The following is a 27695-nucleotide window of genomic DNA, read 5'->3' on the forward strand; positions in this document are numbered from 1 at the left end:
GGGGTCCTTGAGGGAATTTTGGGATTTTTTATTGGGTTTTTTTTTTGAGTCCTTGGGAGAATTTGGGAATTTTTAATTGGGATTTTTTATTGGGGTCCTTGAGGGGATTTTGGATTTTTTATTGGGGTTTTTTTTTTGAGTCCTTGGGAGAATTTGGGGATTTTTAATTGGGATTTTTTTGGGGGTCCTTGGGAGAATTTTGAATTTTTAATTGGGATTTTTTGCGGGTCCTTGGGAGAATTTGGGAATTTTTAATTGGGAATTTTTTTGGACTCCTTGTGAGAATTTTCAGATTAAAATTTGATTTTCCTCTTTTCCAACATCTCTCCTATCATTCATATTCCATTTTTTTTTTTTGGTTCTCCACTCATTCCTATTAACTTTTTAATTTTTAATTTTTATTTTTTTTCACAGGAAATGCTGCGGCGAGTTTTGGGGGGGGGTCTGCGGGGTGGGGGAGGGGCCGCGGGGACCCCCCCGCGCCCCCTCCCGTGCGGCCACCGATCAAACCCCGGCCGACCTGGCCCGGGAACGCTGCAAGGCCGTCACCTCCTTCTACCACCAGCCTGCCATCGATGCTGCTGCTGAGAGGGTGAGAAACAGCACAAAAACGGCCAAAAAATGGCCAAAAAATCGCATAAAAATCGCACAAAAAATGGCCCAAAAATCGGCAAAAAATTGCACAAAAATCGGCAAAAAATTCCGCAAAAATCGGCAAAAAATTGCACAAAAATGACCCAAAAATCGGCAAAAAATTGTATTAAAATGGCCCAAAAATCGGCAAAAAATTGCACAAAACTGACCCAAAAATTGCACAAAAATGACCCAAAAATTGGCAAAAAATTGTATTAAAATGACCCAAAAATCGGCAAAAAAATTGCACAAAAATGACCCAAAAATCGGCAAAAAATTGCACAAAAATGACCCAAAAATTGCACAAAAATCGCACAAAAAATGGCACAAAAATGGCCCCAAAATCGGCAAAAAATTGCACAAAAATGACCCAAAAATCGGCAAAAAATTGCATTAAAATTCCAAAAAAATCGGCAAAAAATTGCACAAAAATCCCCCAAAAATCGCCAAAAAATTCCATAAAAATCCCCAATAAATCACACAAAAATAACCCCAAAATTCCGTAAAAATGACCCAAAAATCGCCCAAAAATGACCCAAAAATCGGCAAAAAATTCCACAAAAATCGGAAAAAAATTCTGCAAAAATCCCCCCAAAATTGCACAAAAATCCCCAAAAATTCCGTAAAAATGACCCAAAAATCCCCAAAAAATATCCCAAAAATTCCAATAAAATCATCCAAAAATCCCCCAAAAATTCCATAAAAATGACCCAAAATTCCATTAAAAAACCACAAAAATTCCGTTAAAATAACCCAAAAATCCCCAAAAATGGTACAAAAATCACCCAAAAATTCCATAAAAATGACACAAAAAACCCCCAAAAATCACACAAAAATTCCGGAAAAATCCCCAAAAAATTCTTTAAAAATTGGCAAAAAATTCCACAAAAATAAAACAAAAATTCCAGGAAAATGACCCCAAAATCCCTGAAAATTCCATAAAAATCACCCAAAAATCTCTCAAAAATTGGCAAAAAATTCCACAAAAATCCCCCCAAAAATTGCACAAAAATCTCCCAAAAATTCCATAAAAATGACCCAAAAATCCCCCAAAATTCGATAAAAATCCCAAAAAATTCCACAAAAATTTTGGGCGAATTTTGGGTCATTTTTTGGGTGAATTTTGGGGATTTTTGAGGGGAATTTTTGGGTGAATTTTGGAGATTTTTGGGGCCATTTTTGGGGAAATTTTGGGGATTTTTGGGGCCATTTTTGGGTGAATTTTGGGGATTTTTGAGGTGATTTTGGGGCCATTTTTGAGTGAATTTTGGGGATTTTTGGGACATTTTTGGGTGAATTTTGGGTCAATTTTTGAGGTGATTTTGGGGCCATTTTGGGGTGAATTCTGGAGATTTTTTTGGGGAAATTTTGGGGTGAATTTTGGGGATTTTTGGGCCATTTTGATGCTTTTTTGAGACAATTTTTGGGGTGATTTTGAGGGAATTTTTGGGTGAATTTTGAAAATTTTTGGGGCCATTTTTCATGGATTTTTGAAAACTTTTTTGGGGTTTTTTGAGGGAATTTTAGGGAGAATTTGGGGCCAATTTTGGGACAATTTTAGGGATTTTTGGGGCCATTTTTGGGGAAATTTTGGGATTTTTGGGGCCATTTTGGGGAAATTTTTGAGTGAATTTTGGGGATTTTTGGGCCATTTTTGGGGAAATTTGGGGAATTTTTGGGGCCATTTTTGGGTGAATTTTGGGGATTTTTGGGGCCATTTTGGGGTGAATTTTTGGGTCAATTTTTGAGGTGATTTTTGGGGCATTTTTGGGTGAATTTTGGGGATTTTGGGGCCATTTTTGGGTGAATTTTGGGGATTTTGGGCCATTTTTGGGTGAATTTTGGGGATTTTTGGGGCCATTTTTGGGTGAATTTTTGGGTATTTTTGGGGCCATTTTTGGGTGAATTTTGGGGATTTTTGGGTCATTTTTGGGTGAATTTTGGGTCAATTTTTGAGGTGATTTTGGGTGAATTTTGGATGAATTTTGGGGATTTTTGGGGCCATTTTGTGGAAATTTTTGGGTGAATTTTGGGGATTTTTGGGGAAATTTTGGGTGAATTTTGGGGATTTTTGGGGAAATTTTTGGGGTGAATTTTGGGTGAACTTTGAGGATTTTTGGGGCCATTTTGTGGAAATTTTTGGGTGAATTTTGGAGATTTTTGGGGAAATTTTGGGGTGAATTTTGGGTGAATTTTGAGGATTTTTGGGGCCATTTTGTGGAAATTTTTGGGTGAATTTTGGGGATTTTTGGGGCCATTTTGTGGAAATTTTTGGGTGAATTTTGGAGATTTTTGGGGCCATTTTTGGCTGAATTTTCAGGCTTTAATCCCCCCCCATTTAACCAAAACTTTTAACCCTTTCACCCCCGATTTTTAACCATTTTTTCGCCGATTTCTCTACGAATTTCACCCAAAATTCGAGGAATTTTCCCTGAACGTGGGGAGACCTCAAAATTTAATTTTTTTTTGTCTAAAATTTGCTTTTTTTCCCCCAAATTCCAGCCTTCTGTACGTCTGACCCCCACCACCATGCTCTACTCCGGGCGCTCTCAGGACGGCAGCCACATCCTGGTGAGAAAATTCCCCCAAATTTTTTGGGAATTCCCAAAAAATTTTGGGAATTCCCAAAAAATTTTGGGGAATTTTTGAAGGTTCTGAAAATTCGGGTGGGTTTGGAATTTGGGGAGAGCCCAAAATTTTTTTTTTTTTTTGGGGGGGGGGTCACGAATGTAAAAATTGGGGGAAAAGTTGAAAAAATATTTGGGGTGAAATTTTCAAGATTTGGGGTAAAATTGAAAAAAAAAAAATTGGGGTGGAGGCCCAAAAAAATTTGGGGTGAAATTAAAAAAAAAATTGGGGTGAAACTTTGAAGATTTGGGGTGAAAGTTCAAGAATTTTGGGGTAAAAAGTTGAAAAATTTGGGGTAAAATCTTTAAAATTTGGGGTAAAACCTTAAAAAAATTTGGGGTAACAGCTCAAAAAAATTGGGGTGAAAATTTAAAAATTTGGGGTAAAATCTTGAAAATTTGGGGTAAAAAGCCTCAAAAAATTTGGGGTGAAATCTCAATAATTTGGGGCAAAATTTTCAAAAATTTGGGGTAAAATCTCAAGAATTTTGGGGTAAAAAGTTGAAAAATTTGAGGTAAAACCTTAAAAAAATTTGGGGTAAAATCTTTAAAATTTGGGGCAAATCCTTAAAAAAATTTGGGGTGAAACTTGAAAATTTGGGGTGAAATCTTTAAAATTTGGGGTAAAATTTTCAAAAATTTGAGGTAAAACCTCAAAAAAATTTGGGGTGAAACTTGAAAAATTTGGGGTGAAATTTCAAGAATTTTGGGGTAAAAAGTTGAAAAATTTGGGGTGAAACCTTAAAAAAATTTGGGGTAAAAGCTCAAAAAATTGGGGTGAAAATTTAAAAATTTGGGGTAAAATCTTTAAATTTTGGGGTAAAAAAATCTCAAAAAATTTGGGGTGAAATTTCAAAAATTTTGGGGTAAAAACTTGAAAATTTGGGGGTAAAATCTTTAAATTTGGGGGTAAAAAAAACTCAAAAAATTTGGGGTGAAATCTCAATAATTTGGGGTAAATTTTTCAAAAATTTGGGGTAAAAGCACGAAAAAATTTGGGGTGAAAACTTCAAAAATTTGGGGCAAAATTTTCAAAAATTTGGGGTAAAACCTCAAAAAAATTTGGGGTGAAACTTTAAAAATTTGGGGTAAAATCTCAAGAATTTTGGGGTAAAAAATTGAAAAATTTGAGGTAAAACCTTAAAAAAATTTGGGGTAAAAGCTCAAAAAAAATTGGGGTAAAAAGTTGAAAAATTTGGGGTAAAATCTTTAAAATTTGGGGTAAAAGCTCAAAAAAATTTGGGGTAAAATTAAAAAAAAAATTGGGTGAAACTTTGAAAATTTGGGGTAAAATCTCAAGAATTTGGGGCAAAATTTTCAAAAATTTGGGGTAAAAGCTCAAAAAAAATTGGGGTGAAAATTTAAAAATTTGGGGTAAAATCTGAAGAATTTGGGACAAAATTTTCAAAAATTTGGGGTAAAAGCTCAAAAAAATTTGGGGTGAAATTTCAAGAATTTTGGGGTAAAAAATTGAAAAATTTTGGATGAAACCTTAAAAAAATTTGGGGTAAAAGGTCAAAAAAATTGGGGTGAAAATTTAAAAATTTGGGGTAAAATTTTCAAAAATTTTGGGGTAAAAGCACGAAAAAATTTGGGGTGAAACTTCACAAAATTTGGGGTGAAATCTCAATAATTTGGGGCAAAATTTACAAAAATTTGGGGTAAAAGCACGAAAAAATTTGGGGTGAAACTTGAAAAATTTGGGGTAAAATCTCAAGAATTTTGGGGTAAAAAGTTGAAAAATTTTGGGGTAAAACCTTAAAAAACTTTGGGGTGAAACTTGAAAAATTTGGGGTAAAATCTTAAAATTTTGGGTAAAAAAATCTCAAAAAATTTGGGGTAAAATCTTTAAAATTTGGGGTAAAATTTCAAGAATTTGGAGTAAAAAGCCTCAAAAAAATTTGGGGTGAAATCTCAATAATTTGGGGCAAAATTTTCAAAAATTTGGGGTAAAATCTCAAGAATTTGTGGTAAAAACCTCAAAAAAATTTGGGGTGAAATTTCAAAAATTTTGGGGTAAAAAGTTGAAAAATTTGGGGTAAAATCTTAAAAAAATTTGGGGTGAAACTTGAAAAATTTGGGGTAAAATCTCAAGAATTTGGGGTAAAAAAACCTCAAAAAATTTGGGTGAAATCTCAATAATTTGGGGTGAAATTTCAAAAATTTTGGGGTAAAAACTTGAAAAATTTTGGGTGAAACCTTAAAAAAATTTGGGGTAAAAGCTCAAAAAAATTGGGGTGAAAATTAAAAATTTTGGGGTAAAACCTCAAAAATTTGGGGTAAAAAAAATCTCAAAAAAATTGGGGGTAAAATCTCAATAATTTGGGGCAAAATTTTCAAAAATTTGAGGTAAAACCTCAAAAAAATTTGGGGTGAAACTTGAAAAATTTGGGTAAAATCTCAAGAATTTTGGGGTAAAAAATTGAAAAATTTGAGGTAAAACCTTAAAAAAATTTGGGGTAAAAGCTCAAAAAAATTGGGGTGAAAATTTAAAAATTTGGGGTAAAACCTCAGGAATTTGGGGTAAAAAACCTCAAAAAATTTGGGGTGAAATTTCAAGAATTTTGGGGTAAAAAGTTGAAAAATTTGGGATAAAACCTTAAAAAAATTTGGGGTAAAATCTTTAATATTTGGGACAAATCCTTAAAAAAATTTGGGGTGAAACTTCAAAAATTTTGGGGCAAAATTTTGAAAAATTTGGGGTAAAAGCACAAAAAAATTTGGGGTAAAATCTTTAAAATTTGGGGTAAAATCTTTAAATTTTGGGGTAAAAAAATCTCAAAAAATTTGGGGTGAAATCTCAAGAATTTGGGGCAAAATTTCAAAAATTTGGGGTAAAAGCACGAAAAAATTTGGGGTGAAACTTCAAAAATTTGGGGTGAAATTTCAAAATTTGGGGGTAAAAAGTTGAAAAATTTGGGGTAAAACCTTAAAAATTTGGGGTAAAACCTCAAAAATTGGGAGCAAAATTTCCCAAATTTTGGTAAAAACCCCCCAAAATTCGATACAAAAATCTAAAAAAATTCGGGCAAAAACCTCAAAAATTTGGGTTTAAAACCTCAAAAAACTTGATACAAAATTTTTAAAAAAAATTTGGGCCAAAACCTCAAAAAAATTCAATTCAAAAAATTCGATTTTGGACGATCTGGGCAAATTTTTAATTTTATTTTTTAATTATTTTATCGTAGATTGGCCAAAAAAACTCGAAATTAAACGGGGAAAAAAACCTAAAACTTCCAAAAATTATAAAAAACTTGTAAAAATGATAAAAAATTTTTAGAAATTGACCAAAATTTGGTTTTTTTTCCCCAGAAAAGCGCCCGGTACCTTCAGCAGGAGCTGCCCGTGCGCATCGCTCACCGCATCAAAGGATTCCGGAACCTTCCCTTCATCATTGGCTGCAACCCCACCATCCTGCACGTGGTGAGAGAAAAAAAATCTAAAATTCCTAAAAATCCCAAAAATCCCAATCCTTAAATTCCCAAAAATCCCAAAAATTTTGGAAAAAAAGGCGAAATTCCCGCGAAAATCGGAAATTTTGGGCTGATTTTACGAAATTTTTTGGATTTTTTGGGGTTCAAATCCCACCATCCTGCACGTGGTGAGAGGAGAAAATTCCTAAAATTCTAAAATTCCCAAAAATCCTGAAAATCCCAATCCCGAAATTCCCAAAAATCCCAAAAATTTTGGAAAAAAAAGGCGAAATTCCCGCGAAAATCGGAAATTTTGGTGGATTTTACGAAATTTTTTGGATTTTTTTGGGTTCAAATTCTCCCATCCTGCACGTGGTGAGAGGAGAAAATTCCTGAAATTCTAAAATTCCCAAAAATCCTGAAAATTCCAATCCTGAAATTCCCAAAAATCCCCAAAAATTCCGGAGAAAAACGGCGAAATTCCCGCGAAAATCGGAAATTTTGGGCTGATTTTACGAAATTTTTTGGATTTTTTTGGGTTCAAATTCTCCCATCCTGCACGTGGTGAGAGGAAAAAATTCCTGAAATTCTAAAATTCCTAAAATTCCCAAAAATCCCAATCCCGAAATTCCCAAAAATCCCCAAAATTCCGGAGAAAAACGGCGAAATTCCCGCGAAAATCGGAAATTTTGGGCGGATTTTACGAATTTTTTTTTATTTTTTTTGGGTTCAAATTCTCTCATCCTGCACGTGGTGAGAGAAAAAAGTCCTGAAATTCTAAAATTCCCAAAATTCCCAAAAATCCCAATCCTGAAATTCCCAAAAATCCCCAAAATTTTGGAAAAAAAAGGCGAAATTCCCGCGAAAATCGGAAATTTTGGCCGGATTTTACGAAATTTTTTTGATTTTTTTGGGTTCAAATTCTCCCATCCTGCACGTGGTGAGAGAAAAAAAAATCTGAAATTCCTAAAATTCCCAAAATTCCCAAAAATCCCAATCCTGAAATTCCAAAAATCCCCAAAATTTTGGACAAAAAACGGCGAAATTCCCGCGAAAATCGGAAATTTTGGGCTGATTTTACGATTTTTTTTCGGGGATCCCAAAATTTCTAAAATCCCCAAAATCTTGGAAATTTCAATCCCAAAATTCTCCATCCCAAAAATCCCAAAATTCCAAAATTTCCAATCCCAAAAATCCAGAAATTCCCGAAAATCCCAATCCCAAAAATCCCAAAATTCCGAAAATTGCAAAAATCCCCAAATTCCCAAAAATCCCAATCCCAAAACTCCAGAAATTCCCAAAAATCCAAAAATCCCAATCCTAAAAATCCCAAAATTCCAAAAATCCCAAAATCCCAAAATCCCCAAAATCCAAATTCCCCAAATCCCAAAAATCCAGAAATTCCAAAAATCCCCATCCCAAAATTCAAAAAATTCCCAAATTCCCAATCCTGAAAATCCCAAAATTCCCAAAAATCCCAATCCCAAAAATCTTGAAATTCCCCAAAATCCAAAAATCCCAATCCCAAAAATCCCAAAAATCCCCATCCCAAAATTCTCCAAAATCCAAAATTCCCAATCCCCAAATGGCAAAAATCCAGAAATTCCCAATCCCAAAAATCCCAATCCTAAAAATCCCAAAAATCCCAAAATTCCAAAAATCCCAAAAATCCAAATTCCCCAAATCCCAAAAATCCAGAAATTCCAAAAATCCCAATCCCAAAATTCAAAAAATTCCCAAATTCCCAATCCTGAAAATCCCAAAATTCCCAAAAATCCAAATCCCAAAAATCCAGAAATTCCCAAAAATCCAAAAAATCCCAATCCCAAAAATCCCCATCCCAAAATTCCTCAAAATCTCAAATTCCCAATCCCCAAATGGCAAAAATCCAGAAATTCCCAATCCCAAAAATCCCAATCCTAAAAATCCCAAAATTCCCAAAATCCCAAAATTCCCCAAAATTCCAAAAATCCCAAAAATCCAAATTCCCCAAATCCCAAAAATCCAGAAATTCCAAAAATCCCAATCCCAAAATTCCAAAAATTCCCAAATTCCCAATCCTGAAAATCCCAAAATTCCCAAAAATCCAAATCCCAAAAATCCAGAAATTCCCAAAAATCCAAAAATCCCAATCCTAAAAATCCAAAAAATCCCCATCCCAAAATTCCCCAAAATCCCAAATTCCCAATCCCCAAATGGCAAAAATCCAGAAATTCCCAATCCCAAAAATCCCAATCCTAAAAATCCCAAAATTCCCAAAATCCCAAAATTCCAAAAATCCCAAAAATCCAAATTCCCCAAATCCCAAAAATCCAGAAATTCCAAAAATCCCAATCCCAAAATTCCAAAAATTCCCAAATTCCCAATCCTGAAAATCCCAAAATTCCCAAAAATCCAAATCCCAAAAATCCAGAAATTCCCAAAAATCCAAAAATCCCAATCCCAAAAATCCCAAAAATCCCCATCCCAAAATCCCCAAAAATCCCAAATTCCCAATCCCCAAATGGCAAAAATCCAGAAATTCCCAATCCCAAAAATCCCAATCCTAAAAATCCCAAAATTGCCAAAATCCCAAAATTTCCCAAAATTCCAAAAATCCCAAAAATCCAAATTCCCCAAATCCCAAAAATCCAGAAATTCCAAAAATCCCAATCCCAAAATTCAAAAAATTCCCAAATTCCCAATCCTGAAAATCCCAAAATTCCCAAAAATCCAAATCCCAAAAATCCAGAAATTCCCAAAAATCCCAATCCCAAAATTCCCAAAAATCCAAATCCCAAAAATCCAGACATTCCCAAAATCCCAAAAATCCCAAATTTCCCAGGAATCCCAAAAGTCCCAAAATCCCAAAAATCTGAAAATTTAAAAAAAAAATCCCCAAATTCCCCAAAATTCCCAAAATCCTGAAATTCTAAAAATCCCAAAATTCAAAAAAATCCCCAAAAATTCCAAAGAAATCCCAAAATCCTCAAAATGTCCCCAAATCCCAAAATTTCCCAAAATTCCAAAAATCCAAAAATCCCAAAAATTCCCCCAAAATCCCCAAATTTGTTTTTTCCCCTCCCCCAGCACGAGCTGTACATCCGAGCCTTCCAGAAACTGAGCGACTTCCCCCCGGTGAGTCACACCTGGGCACACCTGGGCACACCTGGGCACACCTGGGGACACCTGGATACACCTGGGGACACCTGGGCACACCTGGGACACACCTGGGCACACCTGGGGACACCTGGGCACACCTGGGCACACCTGGGGATACCTGGGCACACCTGGGACACACCTGGGATATAGCTGGGGATACCTGGGCACACCTGGGACACACCTGGGATATAGCTGGGGATACCTGGGCACACCTGGGATATAGCTGGGGATACCTGAGGCACACCTGGGCACAGCTGGATACGCCTGGGATACACCTGAGCACACCTGGGATACACATGAGACACACCTGAAGCATACCATGGGTCACCTGGGGTACACCTGGGCACACCTGGATACACCTGGGACACGCCTGGGCACAGCTGGATACACCTGGGCACACCTGAGATACACCTGGGACACACCTGGGGATACCTGGGATACACCTGAGCACACCTGGGATACACCTGAGCACACCTGAGATACACCTGGGATATAGCTGGGGATACCTGAGGCACACCTGGGCACAGCTGGATACACCTGGGCACACCTGGGATACACCTGGGATACACCTGAGCACGCCTGGGCACACCTGGATACAGCTGAGGATAACTGGGGACACACCTGGGGACACCTGGATACACCTGGGTACACCTGAGACACACCTGCATACACCTGGGATACACCTGGACGCACCTGGGATACACCTGAGACAAACCTGGGTACACCTGGGGATACCTGAGATACACCTGGGCACACCTGGGGATACCTGGGGACACCTGGGATACACCTGGGCACACCTGGACACACCTGGGAACATCTGGGACACACCTGGGGATACCTGGGATACACCTGGGACACACCTGGGCACACCTGGGGACACCTGGATACACCTGGGATACACCTGGGGATACCTGGGATACACCTGAGCACACCTGAGATACACCTGGGATATAGCTGGGGATACCTGAGGCACACCTGGGCACAGCTGGATACACCTGGGATACACCTGGGAACACCTGGGGATACCTGAGACACACCTGGGATACACCTGGGGACAGCTGGGGCACACCTGGGATACACCTGGGGATACCTGGGCACATCTGGGACACACCTGGATACACCTGGGATTCACCTGGGGACACCTGGGATACACCTGAGACACACCTGGGCACACCTGGGGATACCTGGGCACACCTGGGGATACCCGAGACACACCTGGATACACCTGGGATACACCGGGGCACACCTGAGACACACCTGGGTACACCTGGGCACACCTGAGATACACCTGGGACACACCTGGATACACCTGGGTACACCTGGGATACCCCTGAGCACACCTGGGGATACCTGAGACACACCTGGGCACACCTGGATGCACCTGAGACATACCTGAGACACACCTGCATACACCTGGGATACACCTGGACGCACCTGGGCACACCTGGACACACCTGGGTACACCTGAGATACAGCTGGACACACCTGAGATACACCTGATACACACCTGGGAACACCTGGGGACAGCTGTGTCAATTGTCCTTGTCTTACCTGTACCTGTGTCATCTGTCTGTGTCTTATTTGTCTCACCTGTCCTTGTCTTACCTGTCTCACCTGTCTCACCTGTCTCACCTTTCTCACCTGTCTCACCTGTCTCACCTGTGTCACTGTCAGATCCAGGTGCGCTCTGACGAGTCTCAGTACTGTGTGTGCCTGTGTCCCCTGTCTCACCTGTGTCACCTGTCTCACCTGTCTTACCTGTCAGATCCAGGTGTACCTGTGTCACCTGTCTCACCTGTCTCACCTGTGTCACCTGTCTTACCTGTCTCACCTGTCTCACCTGTCTCACCTGTCAGATCCAGGTGCGCTCTGACGAGTCTCAGTACTGTGTGTGCCTGTGTCACCTGTCTCACCTGTCTCACCTGTCTCACCTGTGTCTCACCTGTCTCACCTGTCTCACCTGTGTCCCCTGTCTCACCTGTGTCCCCTGTCTCACCTGTCTCACCTGTCTCACCTGTCTCACCTGTCAGATCCAGGTGCGCTCTGACGAGTCTCAGTACTGTGTGTGCCTGTGTCACCTGTCTCACCTGTCTCACCTGTGTCACCTGTGTCCCCTGTGTCCCCTGTCTCACCTGTCTCACCTGTGTCACCTGTCAGATCCAGGTGCGCTCTGACGAGTCTCAGTACTGCGCGTTGCTGCGGCAGCTCCTGGAGGATCACAAGGACGTGGTGACGCTGCTGGCAGAGGGGCTGAGGGAGTGCAGGAGACACATCCAGGTAAACACACCTGGGACAGGTAAACACACCTGGGACAGGTAAACACACCTGGGACACACCTGAGACACACCTGGGACAGGTAAACACACCTGGGACAGGTAAACACACCTGGGATACACCTGAGACACACCTGGGACAGGTAAACACACCTGGGTTACACGCACACCTGATGGTGGAGGGGCTGAGGGAGTGCAGGAGACACATCCAGGTAACCTCACCTGAGACAGGTAAACACACCTGGGACAGGTAAACACACCTGGGACAGGTAACCTCACCTGGGACAGGTAAATACATCTGGGACAGGTAAAACACCTGGGATACACCTGGGACAGGTAAACACACCTGGGACAGGTAAACACACCTGGGACACACCTGGGAATGTCCTGATTGAGCCACACCCACTCACCTGTCTCACCTGTCCGTATCTCACCTGTTCATTTCTTTCATTTGTGTTTTACCTGTTTATGTCTCACCTGTCTCACTTGTTTGTCTTTCACCTGTTTCACCTGTCTTACCTGTCCATGTCTCACCTGTCTCTCACCTGTCTCTCACCTGTCTCACCTGTGTCTCACCTGTGTCTCACCTGTCTCACCTGTCTCACCTGTCTCTCACCTGTCTCTCACCTGTCTCTCACCTGTCTCTCACCTGTCTCACCTGTGTCTCACCTGTCTCTCACCTGTGTCTCACCTGTGTCTCACCTGTCTCACCTGGCCAGGACGAGCGGCTCCTGCGGCCGTTCCTGGACAAGACTCTGACGTCACGCCTGGGCATGAGGATGCTGGCGGCGCATCACCTGGCGCTGCACGAGGACAAGGTGAGCTCACCTGGACAGGTGTGACCCCATAGACCCCTATGGCACACCTGGGCACACCTGGGCACACCTGGGCACAGGTGTGACCCCATAGATCCCTTATGGCTCACCTGGGCACAGGTGTGACCCCATAGATCCCCTATGGCTCACCTGGACAGGTGTGACCCCATAGATCCCTTATGGCTCACCTGGGCACACCTGGGCACAGGTGTGACCCCATAGATCCCCTATGGCTCACCTGGGCACAGGTGTGACCCCATAGATCCCCTATGGCTCACCTGGACAGGTGTGACCCCATAGATCCCCTATGGCTCACCTGGGCACAGGTGTGACCCCATAGATCCCCTATGGCTCACCTGGGCACAGGTGTGACCCCATAGATCCCCTACAGGGGCCGCCATTTTTCCTCATTTTCCCGATTTTTTCCCTTTTTTTCCCCAATTTTTTCCCATTTTTTTCCCCATTTTTCTGTCATTTTTTCCCAATTTTCCCCCAATTTTTTCCCAATTTTTCTCATTTTTTTCCCATTTTTTTCTCATTTATTTTCCCATTTTTCCCCCATTTATTCCCATTTTTTCCCCATTTTTTCCATTTTTTCCTCATTTTTTTCCCCATTTTCCCCTTTTCTCCCCATTTTTTTACTCCTTTTTTCCCCATTTTTCCCATTTATTTTTTCTCATTTTTCCCATTTATTTTCCCCATTTTTCCCATTTTTTTCCCATTTTTTTTTCTCATTTTCCCGTTTATTTTCCCCATTTTTCCCATTTATTTTTCCCATTTTTCCCATTTATTTTTTCCATTTTTCCCATTTATTTTTCCCATTTTTTCCCACTTTTCCCATTTATTTTTCCCATTTTTTTCTCATGTTTCCCATTTTTTTCTCATTTTTCCCCTTTTTCCCCATTTTTTCACCAATTTTTTCCCAATTTTTTCCCTAATTTTTTCCCAATTTTTCCCTATTTTTTTTTCTTTTTTTTTCTTATTTTTCCCCCACTTTTCCCATTTATTTTCCCCATTTTTCCCATTTTTTTTCCCATTTTTCCCATTTTTTCCCATTTTTCCCAATTTTCCCCATTTTTTTCCCATTTTTCCCATTTTTTTTTTTTCCCCATTTTTTCCCATTTTTCCCATTTTTCCTCATTTTTCCCGTTTTTTCCCCAATTCCAGCCGGATTTCGTCGGCATCATCTGCACCCGCCTGTCCCCCAAGAAACTCATCGAGAAATGGGTGGACTTCGCCAGGTGAGGCCTGAGACACACCTGGACACACCTGGGGACACCTGAGATACACCTGGATACACCTGGGGACACCTGAGATACACCTGGATACACCTGGGGACACCTGAGATACACCTGGGGACACCTGGGGACACCTGAGATACACCTGGGGACACCTGGACACACCTGGGCACAGCTGGGGATACCTGGGGATACCTGGATACACCTGGGATACACCTGGACACACCTGGGGACACCTGAGATACACCTGGGGATACCTGGATACACCTGGACACACCTGGGGATACCTGGGGACACCTGAGATACACCTGGGGACAGCTGGGATACACCTGGACACACCTGGGATACACCTGAGACACACCTGGGGACAGCTGGGATACACCTGGACACACCTGGGATACACCTGAGACACACCTGGGGACAGCTGGGATACACCTGGACACACCTGGGATACACCTGAGACACACCTGGATACACCTGAGATACACCCGGGCACACCTGGGATACACCTGAGATACACCTGAAATGGACCTGGGCACACCTGGGATACACCTGGGTACACCTGGATACATCTGGGCACACCTGGGTGCATCTGGGATACACCTGAGACACACCTGGGTGTACCTGAGATACACCTGGGGATACCTGGATACACCTGAGATACACCTGGGCACAGCTGGGATACACCTGGGGACACCTGAGACACAGCTAGGGACACCTGGGGATACCTGAGATACCTGGGGCTACCTGAGGCACACCTGAGATACACCTGGGCACACCTGGGGTACACCTGGACACACCTGGGATACACCTGGGGACACCTGAGACACACCTGGGCACACCTGGGATACACCTGAGACACACCTGGGGACACCGGGGATACACCTGGGCACAGCTGGGGATACCTGGATACACCTGGGACACACCTGGGCACACCTGGGGTACACCTGAGATACACCTGGGGACACCTGAGATACACCTGGGGACACCTGGGATACACCTGAGATACACCTGGATACACCTGAGATACACCCGGGCACACCTGGGATACACCTGAAATGGACCTGGGCACACCTGGGATACACCTGGGTACACCTGGATACATCTGGGCACACCTGGGTGCATCTGGGATACACCTGAGACACACCTGGGTGTACCTGAGATACACCTGGGGATACCTGGATACACCTGAGATACACCTGGGTACAGCTGGGATACACCTGGGGACACCTGGGTACACCTGAGGACACCTGGGGACACCTGGGGACACCTGGGATACACCTGGGGACACCTGGGTGCATCTGGGACACACCTGGGATACACTTGGGCACACCTGGGCACACCTGGGATACCTGGATACGCCTGGACACACCTGGGGACACCTGGGGTGACACAGGGAACAGCAGGTGACTGTGGCTGCCAGGTGAGATCACACAGGTGACTCAGGTGACTCAGGTGAGGGTGATGACGTCACTCAGGTGCGTCTCACCTGTCCCAGGCGTCTGTGCGAGCACCAATACGGGAACGCCCCCTGTTTGTATTGGGTGACACTGAGTGACAGGGGGTGACACAGGTGACAGGACAGGTGACACAGGTGACTGGGGGTGACTCAGGTGACACCGATGACGTCACTCAGGTGCGTCTCACCTGTCGCAGGCGTCTGTGCGAGCACCAATACGGGAACGCCCCCCGCGTTCGCATCAATGGTCACGTGACAGGGGGTGACACAGGTGACTGGGGGTGACTCAGGTGACTCAGGTGACACCGATGACGTCACTCAGGTGCGTCTCACCTGTCGCAGGCGTCTGTGCGAGCACCAATACGGGAACGCCCCCCGTTTGAATTGGGTGACACCGAGTGACAGGGGGTGACAATGGGAGACAGGACAGGTGACACAGGTGACTGGGGGTGACACAGGTGACACCGATGACGTCACTCAGGTGCGTCTCACCTGTCCCAGGCGTCTGTGCGAGCACCAATACGGGAACGCCCCCCGCGTTCGCATCAATGGTCACGTGACAGGGGGCGACACAGGTGACAGGACAGGTGACACAGGTGACTGGGGGTGACTCAGGTGACACCGATGACGTCACTCAGGTGCGTCTCACCTGTCGCAGGCGTCTGTGCGAGCACCAATACGGGAACGCCCCCCGCGTTCGCATCAATGGTCACGTGGCCGCGCGTTTCCCTTTCATTCCCCTCCCCCTCGATTACGTCCTGCCCGAGCTGCTCAAAAACGCCATGAGGTGAGAGGGGGGGGGATTTTGGGGGAAATTTGGGGGGTTTTGGGAAAATTTGGGGGGTTTTGGGGGAAATTTGGGGGGTTTTGGGGTTTTTGGGGATTTTTGAGGGGGATTTTTGGGGGGATTTTTGGGGGGTTTTTGGGGATTTTTGGGGAGTTCGAGGGGGGATTTTGGAATTTTTGGGGAGGATTTTTGGGGGATTTTGGGGTGGATTTGGGGATTTTGGGGAAAATTTGGGGGGTTTTGGGGAATTTTGGGGGGTTTTGGGATTTTTGGGGGGTTTTGGGGATTTTTGGGGGGGATTTTTGGGGGATTTTTGGGGAGTTCGAGGGGGGATTTTGGGGATTTTTGGGGAGGATTTTTGGGGGGATTTTGGGGGGGATTTGGGGATTTTGGGGGGTTTGGGGGGATTTTGGGATTTTTGGGGGGTTTTGGGGTTTTTGGGGATTTTTTGGGATTTTTGGGGGGGATTTTTGGGGGGTTTTTGGGCATTTTTGGGGAGTTTGAGGGGGGATTTTGGGGATTTTTGGGGAGGATTTTTGGGGGATTTTGGGGTGGATTTGGGGATTTTGGGGGGTTTGGGGGGATTTTGGGATTTTTGGGGGGTTTGGGGAATTTTGGGGGGTTTTGGGGAATTTTGGGGGATTTTTGGGGGGGATTTTTGGGGGGTTTTGGGGGATTTTTGGGGAGTTCGAGGGGGGATTTTGGGATTTTTGGGGAGGATTTTTGGGGGGATTTTGGGATTTTGGGGAAAATTTGGGGGGGGTTGGGGAATTTTGGGGGGTTTTGGGATTTTTGGGGGTTTTGGGGGATTTTTGGGAGGGATTTTTGGGGGGTTTTTGGGGATTTTTTGGGGAGTTTGAGGGGGGATTTTGGGATTTTTGGGGATTTTGGGGGGATTTTGGGGTGGATTTGGGGATTTTGGGGAAAATTTGGGGGGTTTGGGATTTTTGGGGGGTTTTGGGATTTTTGGGGATTTTTTGGGATTTTTGGGGGGATTTTGGGGGTTTTGGGGCATTTTTGGGGGGTTCGAGGGGGGATTTTGGAATTTTTGGGGAGGATTTTTGGGGGTTTGGGGGGATTTGGGAATTTTTGGGGGGATTTTTGGGGGATTTGGGGGGGTTTTGGGGGGATTTGGGGGGTTTTGGGGGATTTTTGGGGAGTTTGAGGGGGGATTTTGGGGATTTTTGGGGGGGTTTGGGGTGGATTTGGGGATTTTGGGGGAATTTGGGATTTTGGGGGGATTTTTGGGGGATTTTTTTGGATTTTTTGGGGGGATTTTGGGGGTTTTGGGGAGTTCGAGGGGGGATTTTGAGAATTTGGGGAGGATTTTTGGGGGATTTTGGGAGGATTTTGGGGTGGATTTGGGGATTTTGGGGGGTTTTGGGGGAAATTTGGGGGGTTTGGGGATTTTTGGGGGATTTTTTGGGGTTTTTGGGGGGGATTTTTGGGGGGGTTTTTGGGGATTTTTGGGGGGTTTTGGGGGTTTGGGGGCATTTTTGGGGGAGTTTGAGGGGGGATTTTGGGATTTTTGGGGAGGATTTTTGGGGGATTTTGCGGTGGATTTGGGGATTTTGGGGGATTTTGGGATTTTTGGGGGGTTTTGGGATTTTTCGGGGATTTTTGGGGGTTTTGGGGCATTTTTGGGGAGTTTGAGGGGGGATTTTGAGAATTTGGGGAGGATTTTGGGGGATTTTGGGGGGATTTTGGGGTGGATTTGGGGATTTTGGGGGGTTTGGGGGGGATTTGGGGATTTTTGGGGGGTTGGGGATTTTTGGGAGGGATTTTTGGGGGGATTTTGGGGATTTTGGGGCATTTTTGGGGAGTTCGAGGGGGGATTTTGAGAAATTTGGGGAGGATTTTGGGGGATTTTGGGGTGATTTTGGGGGGTTTTGGGGGATTTTGGGATTTTTGGGGGGTTTTGGGATTTTTGGGGATTTTTTGGGATTTTTGGGGGGGATTTTTGGGGGGATTTTGGGGGTTTTGGGGGATTTTTGGGGAGTTTGAGGGGGGATTTTGAGAAATTTGGGGAGGATTTTTGGGGGATTTTGGGAGGATTTTGGGGTGGATTTGGGGATTTTGGGGGGTTTGGGGATTTTTGGGGGGTTTGGGGATTTTTGGGAGGGATTTTTTGGGGGATTTTGGGGGTTTTGGGGCATTTTTGGGGGGGTTCGAGGGGGGATTTTGGGATTTTTGGGGAGGATTTTTGGGGGGTTTGGGGTGGATTTGGGGATTTGGGGGGAATTTGGGATTTTTGGGGATTTTTGGGGGTTTTGGGGATTTTTGGGGGCGATTTTTGGGGGGATTTTGGGGGTTTTTGGGGATTTTTGGGGAGTTCGAGGGGGGATTTTGGGAATTTTTGGGGAGGATTTTTGGGGATTTTGGGGTGGATTTGGGGATTTGGGGGGGTTTTGGGGGATTTTGGGATTTTTGGGGGGATTTGGGGATTTTTGGGAATTTTTGGGAGGGATTTTTGGGGGGTTTTGGGGGTTTTGGGGGATTTTTGGGGAGTTCGAGGGGGGATTTTGGGATTTTTGGGGGGTTTTTGGGGGATTTTGGGGGGATTTTGGGGTGGATTTGGGGATTTTGGGGGAAATTTGGGGGGGGTTTGGGGAATTTTGGGGGATTTTTGGGGATTTTTTGGGATTTTGGGAGGATTTTTGGGGGGTTTTTGGGGATTTTTGGGGAGTTTGAGGGGGGATTTTGAGAATTTTTGGGGAGGATTTTTGGGGGATTTTGGGGTGGATTTGGGGGATTTTGGGGGAATTTTGGGGGATTTTGGGTTTTTGGGGGGGTTGGGGATTTTTTGGGGATTTTTTGGGGTTTTTGGGGGGGGATTTTTGGGGGGTTTTTGGGGATTTTTGGGGGAGTTCGAGGGGGGATTTTGAGAAATTTGGGGAGGATTTGGGGGGTTTGGAGTGGATTTTGGGAAATTTTGGGGGGTTTGGGGATTTTTTGGGATTTTTGGGAGGGATTTTTGGGGGGATTTTGGGGGTTTTTGGGGATTTTTGGGGAGTTCGAGGGGGGATTTTGGGATTTTTGGGGAGGATTTTTGGGGGATTTTGGGGGATTTGGGGTGGATTTGGGGATTTTGGGGAAATTTGGGGGGGGGTTGGGGAAATTTGGGGGGTTTGGGATTTTTGGGGATTTTTGGGGATTTTTGGGAGTGATTTTTGGGGGGATTTTGGGGGTTTTTGGGGATTTTTGGGGAGTTTGAGGGGGGGATTTTGGGAATTTGGAGAAGATTTTTGGGGGGGTTTGGGGTGGATTTGGGGGATTTTGGGGGTTTTGGGGGGATTTTGGGATTTTTGGGGGGTTTTGGGATTTTGGGGATTTTTTGGGATTTTTGGGGATTTTTGGGAATTTTTGGGGGGGGATTTTGGGGGTTTTTGGGGATTTTTGGGGAGTTTGAGGGGGGATTTTGGGGATTTTTGGGGAGGGTTTTTGGGGGATTTTGGGGTGGATTTGGGGATTTTGGGGGGTTTGGGGAATTTTGGGGGGTTTGGGGGATTTTTTGGGATTTTTGGGAGGGATTTTTGGGGGGATTTTGGGGGGTTTGGGGGATTTTTGGGGAGTTTGAGGGGGGGATTTTGAGAAATTTGGGAGGATTTTTGGGGGGTTTGGGGTGGATTTGGGGATTTTGGGGGAATTTGGGATTTTTGGGGATTTTTGGGGGGTTTTGGGGAATTTTTGGAGGGATTTTTGGGGGGGATTTTGGGAATTTTTGGGGAGATTTTGGGGGGATTTTTGGGGGGAATTTGGGGATTTTTTTGGGGACATTTTGGGGGGAAATTTGGGAATTTGGGGGGATTTTTTGGGGATTTTTGATGGGAATTTGGGGATTTTTGGGGGAATTTTTTGGGGGAATTTGGGGGCATTTTGGAGGGAATTTTTTTGGGATTTTTGATGGGAATTTGGGGATTTTTTGGGTGGAATTTTGGGGCATTTTGAGGTGATTTTGGGGGATTTTTTGGGGGGAATTTTGGAGCATTTTGAGGTGATTTTGGGGGATTTTTTGGGTGGAATTTTGGGGCATTTTGAGGTGATTTTGGGGGATTTTTTGGGGGGAATTTTGTGCGAATTTTGGACATTTCGGGGTCAGGGATTTGAGGTGACCCCCCCCCCCCCTTGGGTGACATTTGGTGACAATTTTTGGGGTGTCCAGGGCCACCATGGAGTCACACCTGGACACGCCCTACAACGTCCCCGACATCGTGGTGACGATCGCCAACAACGACATCGACCTCGTCATCAGGTACGGGGGGGACAAATGGCACAAAAGTGTCACCAAATGGCACCTGATGGCACCTGGGTGGCACCTGATGGCACCTGAATGGTGCCTAATGGCACCTAATGGCACCTGAATGGCACCTGATGTCACCTAAATGTCACCAAATGGCACAAAAATGTCACCAAATGGCACCTAATGGCACCTAAATGGCACCTAAATGTCATCAAATGGCCCCAAATGTCCTCAAATGGCACCTGAATGGCACCTGATGGCACCTAAATGTCACCTGAATGGCACCTGATGGCACCTAAATGTCACCTAATGTCACCTAATGGCCCCAAAATGGCACCAAATGGCACCTAAATGGAACCTAATGTCACCAAAATGTCACTAAATGGCACCTGAATGTCACCTAATGTCACCTGAATGGCACCTGAATGGCACCTAATGGCACCCAAGTGTCATCAAATGGCCCCAAATGTCCTCAAATGGCACCAAATGGCACCTGAATGTCACCTAATGGCACCTAAATGTCACCTAATGGCACCTAATGTCCCCAAAATGGCGCCTAATGGCACCAAATGGCACCTGAATGTCACTGAGTGCCACCTAAGTGTCGTCAAATGGCACCAAATGTCACCTAAAGTCACCAAAATGTCACTAAATGGCATCAAAATGGCCCCAAAATGTCCTCAAATGGCATCAAAATGTCACTAAATGTCACTAAATGGCCCCAAAATGTCACTAAATGGCACAAAAATGTCACCTGAATGTCACCTGAATGGCACCAAATGGCACCTAAATGGCACCAAATGGCCCCAAATGTCACCTAATGTCCCCAAAATGTCACTAAATGGCACAAAAATGGCACCTAATGGCACCTAGTGGCACCTAAATGTCCCCAAAATGTCACCTAATGGCACCCAAGTGTCATCAAATGGCCCCAAATGTCCTCAAATGGCACCTGAATGTCACTGAGTGCCACCTAAATGTCCCCAAATGGCACCAAAATGGCCCCAAAATGTCCTCAAATGGCATCAAATGTCACCTAATGTCACCAAATGTCACCTAAATGGCACCAAATGGCCCAAAATGGCTCCAAAATGGCACCTAATGGCACCTAAATGTCCCCAAATGGCACCTAAATGTCCTCAATGTCCTTAATGTCCTCAATGTCACCAATGGCTCCAATGTTCCCAAATGTCCCCAATGTCCCTGAATGTCCCCAAATGTCCCCCCAGGATCTCGGACCGGGGTGGTGGCATCCCCCACGATCTCCTGGACAAGGTGACCGAGTACCATTGATGTCACCAACAGCCCCAAATGTCCCCAAATGTCCCCAATGTCCCCAAATGTCCTCAATGTTCTCAATGTCCTCAATGTCACCAATGGCTCCAAAGTCCCCAAATGTCCTTAATGTCCTCAATGTCACCAATGGCTTCAATGTCCCCAAATGTCCTCAATGTCCTCAATGTCCCCAAATGTCCTCAATGTCCCCAATGTCTCCAAATGTCCCCAATGTCCCCAAATGTCCTTATGTCCTCAATGTCACCAATGGCTTCAATGTTCCCAAATGTTCCCGATGTCCTCAATGTCTCCAATGTCCCCAATGTCCTCAATGTCCCCAAATGTCCTTAATGTCCCCAAATGTCCTCAATGTCCTCAATGTCTCCAAATGTCCCCAATGTCTCCAATGTCCCCAAATGTCCCCAATGTCCCCAACACCCTCAAAGTCCCCAAATGTTCTCAATGTCTCCAATGTCCCCAATGTTCTCAATGTCTCCAATGTCCCCAATGTCCTCAATGTCTCCAATGTCCCCAGTGTCTCCAATGTCCTCAGTGTCCCCAACACCCTCAATGTCCCCAAATGTCCCCAATGTCCTCAATGTCCTCAATGTCACCAATGGCTCCAATGGCTCCAATGGCTCCATTGTCCCCAAATGTCCCCAAGTACCTTCAATGTCCCCAAATGTCCCCAATGTCTCCAATGTCCCCAATGTCACCAATGGCTCCAATGTTCCCAAATGTTCTCAATGTCCCCAATGTCCCCAATCCCCCCAAATGTCCCCAATATTCCAAATACCCCAAATACCTTCAACATCCCCCAAATGTCCCCAATCCCCTGGATGTCCCCAACGTGTCTGATGTCCCCAAATGTCCCCAACTGTCCCCCCAGGATCTCGGACCGGGGTGGTGGCATCCCCCACGATCTCCTGGACAAGGTGACCGAGTACCATTGATGTCACCAACAGCCCCAAATGTCCCCAATCCCCCGAATGTCCCCAATGACCCCAAATGTCCCCAATGACCCCAAATGTCCCCAAATGTCCTCAATGTCCCCAAATATCCTTAATGTCCCCAATGGCTCCAAAGTCCCCAAATGTCCTCAATGTCACCAATGTCACCAATGGCTTCAATGTTCCGAAATGTCCCCAATGACCCCAAATGTCCTCAATGTCCCCAAATGTCCTCAATGTCCCCAATGTCTCCAAATGTCCCCAATGTCCCCAAATGTCCTTAATGTCCTCAATGTCACCAATGGCTTCAATGTTCCCAAATGTCCCCAATGTCCTCAATGTCCCCAATGTCCCCAATGTCCCCAAATGTCCTTAATGTCCTCAATGTCACCAATGGCTTCAATGTCCCCAACACCCTCAATGTCCCCAAATGTCCTCAATGTCCCCAAATGTCCTCAATGTCCTCAATGTCTCCAATGTCCCCAATGGCTCCAATGTCCCCAAATGTCCCCAATGTCCCCAACACCCTCAAAGTCCCCAAATGTTCTCAATGTCCCCAAATGTCCCCAATGTCTCCAATGTCCCCAAATGTCCCCAATGTCCTCAATGTCCCCAATCATCTGGATGTCCCCAACACCCTCAGTGTCTCCAATATCCCAAATACCCCAAATACCTTCAACGTTCCCAAATGACTGCAATGTCCCCAATCCTTTGGATGTCCCCAATGTCCCTGAATGTCCCCAACTGTCCCCCCCAGGATCTCGGACCGGGGTGGTGGCATCCCCCACGATCTCCTGGACAAGGTGACCGAGTACCATTGATGTCACCAACAGCCCCAAATGTCCCCAAATGTCCCCAAATGTCCTCAATGTCTCCAATGTCTCCAATACCCCAAATACCCCAAATACCTTCGATGTCCCCCAAAAGTCCCCAACACCCTCAATGTCCCCAATGTGTCTGATGTCCCCAACTGTCCCCCCAGGATCTCGGACCGGGGTGGTGGCATCCCCCACGATCTCCTGGACAAGGTGACCGAGTACCATTGATGTCACCAACAGCCCCAAATGTCCCCAAATGTCCCCAATGACCCCAAATGTCCCCAAATGTCCTTAATGTCCTCAATGTCCCCAATGGCTCCAAAGTCCCCAAATGTCCTTAATGTCCTCAATGTCACCAATGGCTTCAATGTCCCCAACACCCTCAATGTCCCCAAATGTCCTCAATGTCCTCAGTGTCTCCAATGTCCCCAACGTCACCAATGGCTCCAATGACCCCAATGTCTCCAAATGTCCCCAATGTGCTCAATGTCCCCAATGTCCCCAAATGTCCTCAATGTCTCCAATGTCCTCAATGTCACCAATGGCTTCAATGTCCCCAATGTCCCCAATGTCCCCAATGTCTCCAATGTCCTCAGTGTCCCCAACACCCTCAATGTCCCCAAATGTCCCCAATGTCCTCAATGTCACCAATGGCTCCAATGTCTCTAATGTCCCCAAATGTCCCCAATGTCCCCAACACCCTCAAAGTCCCCAAATGTCCTCAATGTCCCCAATGTCCCCAAATGTCCTCAATGTCGTCAATGTCACCAATGGCTTCAATGTCTGCAACACCCTCAATGTCCCCAAATGTCCTCAATGTCCTCAATGTCCCCAATGTCCTCAATGTCACCAATGGCTCCAATGTCCCCAAATGTCCCCAAATGTCCCCAAATGTCCTCAATGTCCCCAAATGTCCCCAATGTCCTCAATGTCCCCAATGCTCTGGATGTCCCCAAATGTCTCCGATGTCCCCAGTGTCTCCAATACCCCAAATACCCCAAATACCTTCAACATCCCCCAAATGTCCCCAACATCCTCAATCCCCTGGATGTCCCCAATGTCCCCAAATGTCCCCAACTGTCCCCCCAGGATCTCGGACCGGGGTGGTGGCATCCCCCACGATCTCCTGGACAAGGTGACCGAGTACCATTTCAGCACGGCCGAGGCGAGCGCTCAGGACCCGCGCCTGGGGGGTCCCTTCCGTTCCCTCATGGACGCCAGCGGCCAGGCCGGGCCCATGCACGGGTCAGGGACCCCCTCCCCCCAAAAAAAAAAAATTAAATTTGGGGTGGGGGGGACGGGGGGGACACAGCCAGGAAATGTTGGGGAGGAGGCGCCGGAAGTTGGGGGAAAATTTGGGAATTTTTCCGGGAAAGTTTGGGACGTCGCCAGGGTTGGGTTTGGGGGTTTTTAGGGAGGTTCTAGAGGGGATTTTGGGGGGATTTTGGGGGGATTTGGGGGGTTTGAGGGACCCCTGAGACCCCTCCTCTAAATTGGGAGAGGCCCCCAAAAAATTTGGGGACACGGTTCCGAAAATTTGGGAATTTTCCGGGAAAGTTTGGGACGTCGCCAGGGTTGGGTTTGGGGTTTTTGGGGAGGTTCTAGAGGGGATTTTGGGGGGATTTTGGGGGGTTTGGGGGGATTTGGGGGGTTTGAGGGACCCCTCCCCAAATTGGGGACAGACCCTGAAATTTGGGGACACGGTTCTGAAAATTTGGGAATTTTCCAGGAAAGTTTGGGACGTCGCCAGGGTTGGGTTTGGGGGTTTTTTGGGAAAAATTTTGGGGGGGGATTTGGGGGGTTTGAGGGGGGATTTGGGGGGGTTTGAGGGACCCCTCCCCATATTGGGGACAGACCCCAAAATTTGGGGAAAAATCCCAAAAAATTTGGGGACAAAACCCCAAAAATTTGGGGACAAAACCCCCAAAATTTGGGACATTCCCAGGGTTGGGTTTGGGGTTTTTGGGAAAAATTTTGGGGGATTTTTTGGGGGGGATTTTTGGGGGGTTTGAGGGACCCCTGAGACCCCTCCCCAAATTGGGAGAGCCCCCCAAAATTTGGGGAAAAATCCCAAAAAATTTGGGAACAAAACCCCAAAAATTTGGGGACAAAACCCCCAAAATTTGGGAAATCCCCAGGGTTGGGTTTGGGGTTTTTTAGGAAAAATTTTGGGGGATTTTTTTGGGGGGATTTTTGGGGGGTTTGAGGGACCCCTGAGACCCCTCCCCAAATTTGGGACAGACCCCAAAATTTGGGGAAAAATCCCCAAAAATTTGGGGACACGGTTCTGAAAATTTGGGAATTTTTCCAGGAAAGTTTGGGATGTCGCCAGGGTTGGGTTTGGGGGTTTTTTGGGAAAAATTTTGGGGGGGGGATTTGGGGGGTTTGAGGGGGATTTGGGGGGTTTGAGGGACCCCTGAGACCCCTCCCCAAATTGGGAGAGCCCCCCCAAAATTTGGGGACAAAACCCCAAAAAATTTGGGGAAAAATCCAAAAAAATTTGGGGACAAAACCCCCAAAATTTGGGGCATCCCCAGGGTTGGGTTTGGGTGTTTTTTAGGAAAAATTTTGGGGGATTTTTTTGGGGGGATTTTTGGGGGGTTTGAGGGACCCCTGAGACCTCCTGAGACCCCTCCCCAAATTGGGAGAGCCCCCCAAAATTTGGGGACAAAACCCCCCAAAATTTGGGGGAAAATCCCAAAAAATTTGGGGCCAAACCCCCAAAATTTGGGGCATCCCCAGGGTTGGGTTTGGGGTTTTTTAGGAAAAATTTTGGGGTTTTTTTTGGGGGGGGAATTTTGGGGTTTTTGGTGAAAATTTGGGATATTTTTAGGGGGATTTTTGGGATATTTTGGGAGAAATTTGGGAATTTTTTGGTGTCCCTCAGGTTTTGGGATAAATTTTGGGGGATTTTTGATGGTATTTGAATTTTTTTAATGGGAATTTTGGGAATTTGATTTGGATAATTTTATGGGATTTTTGGGATATTTTGGGTGGCAATTTCAGGAATTTTTGGTGCCCCTCAGTTTCGATTTTGGGATAAATTTTGGGATTTTGGAATTTGGGGTTTTTGATGGAATTTGACTTTTAAAATGAGAATTTTGATAATTTGATTTGGGATAATTTTATGGGATTTTTTGGATATTTTGAGCAACAAATTCAGGAATTTTTGGTGTCCCTCAGTTTCAATTTTGGGATAAATTTTGGGATATTTAGATTTTGGGATTTTTGATGTAATTTGACTTTTTAAATGGGAATTTTGATAATTTGATTTGGGATAATTTTATGAGATTTTTAGGATATTTTGAGCAACAAATTCAGGAATTTTTGGTGCCCCTCAGTTTCGATTTTGGGATAAATTTTGGGATTTTGGAATTTGGGATCTTTGATGGGATTTGACTTTTTCAACGGCGATTTCAATAATTTAATTTAGGATCATTTCATGATTTTTTTGAGCAACAAAACCAGAATTTTTTTCATATTTTCCCCCCAAATCCCACCAGGTTTGGCTTCGGGGTAAATTTTGGGAATTGGGATTTTGTGATTTTGGGATTTTTGACAGGATTTGACTTTTAAAATGGGAATTTTGATAATTTGATTTGGGATAATTTTATGGGATTTTTTGGATATTTTGAGCAACAAATTCAGGAATTTTTGGTGTCTCTCAGGTTCAGTTTTGGGATAAATTTTGGGATTTTGGAATTGGGATCTTTGATCGGATTTGACTTTTCAACGGCGATTTCGAAAACTTGCTTTTAAATAATTTTACGATTTTTTTGAGCTACAAAACCAGAATTTTTTTTTATTTTTTCCCCTCAAATCCCACCAGGTTTGGCTTCGGGCTGCCGACGTCCCGCGCCTACGCCGAGTACCTGGGCGGGTCCCTGGTGCTGCAGTCGCTCCAGGGCGTCGGCACCGACGTTTACCTGAGGCTGCGGCACATCGACGGCAAAGCCGAGAGCTTCCGCATCTGAGGGGGGGGGGGGAGGGGCTGGGGGGGGGTGGGGGGAGGGGTCAAAGACAAAC

General features: G+C 45.0%; 1 protein-coding gene across 1 annotated transcript; it reads left to right on the forward strand.

Annotated features, from left to right (window-relative positions):
- Positions 1-417: 417 nt before the first annotated feature.
- On the forward strand, positions 418-27664 carry BCKDK (branched chain keto acid dehydrogenase kinase). Its single transcript, XM_088157591.1, is given in 12 exon segments — positions 418-465; positions 467-592; positions 3136-3204; positions 6573-6683; positions 9743-9790; positions 11972-12091; positions 12807-12905; positions 14070-14143; positions 16258-16386; positions 20549-20638; positions 24759-24914; positions 27499-27664. Coding segments are annotated over 12 exon segments (1215 nt in total). The 3' UTR covers positions 27644-27664.
- Positions 27665-27695: the final 31 nt, after the last annotated feature.

Source organism: Sturnus vulgaris, unplaced genomic scaffold, assembly GCF_052056855.1.
Source record: "Sturnus vulgaris isolate bStuVul1 unplaced genomic scaffold, bStuVul1.hap1 Scaffold_1139, whole genome shotgun sequence".
Taxonomy (NCBI): Eukaryota; Metazoa; Chordata; class Aves; order Passeriformes; family Sturnidae; genus Sturnus; species Sturnus vulgaris.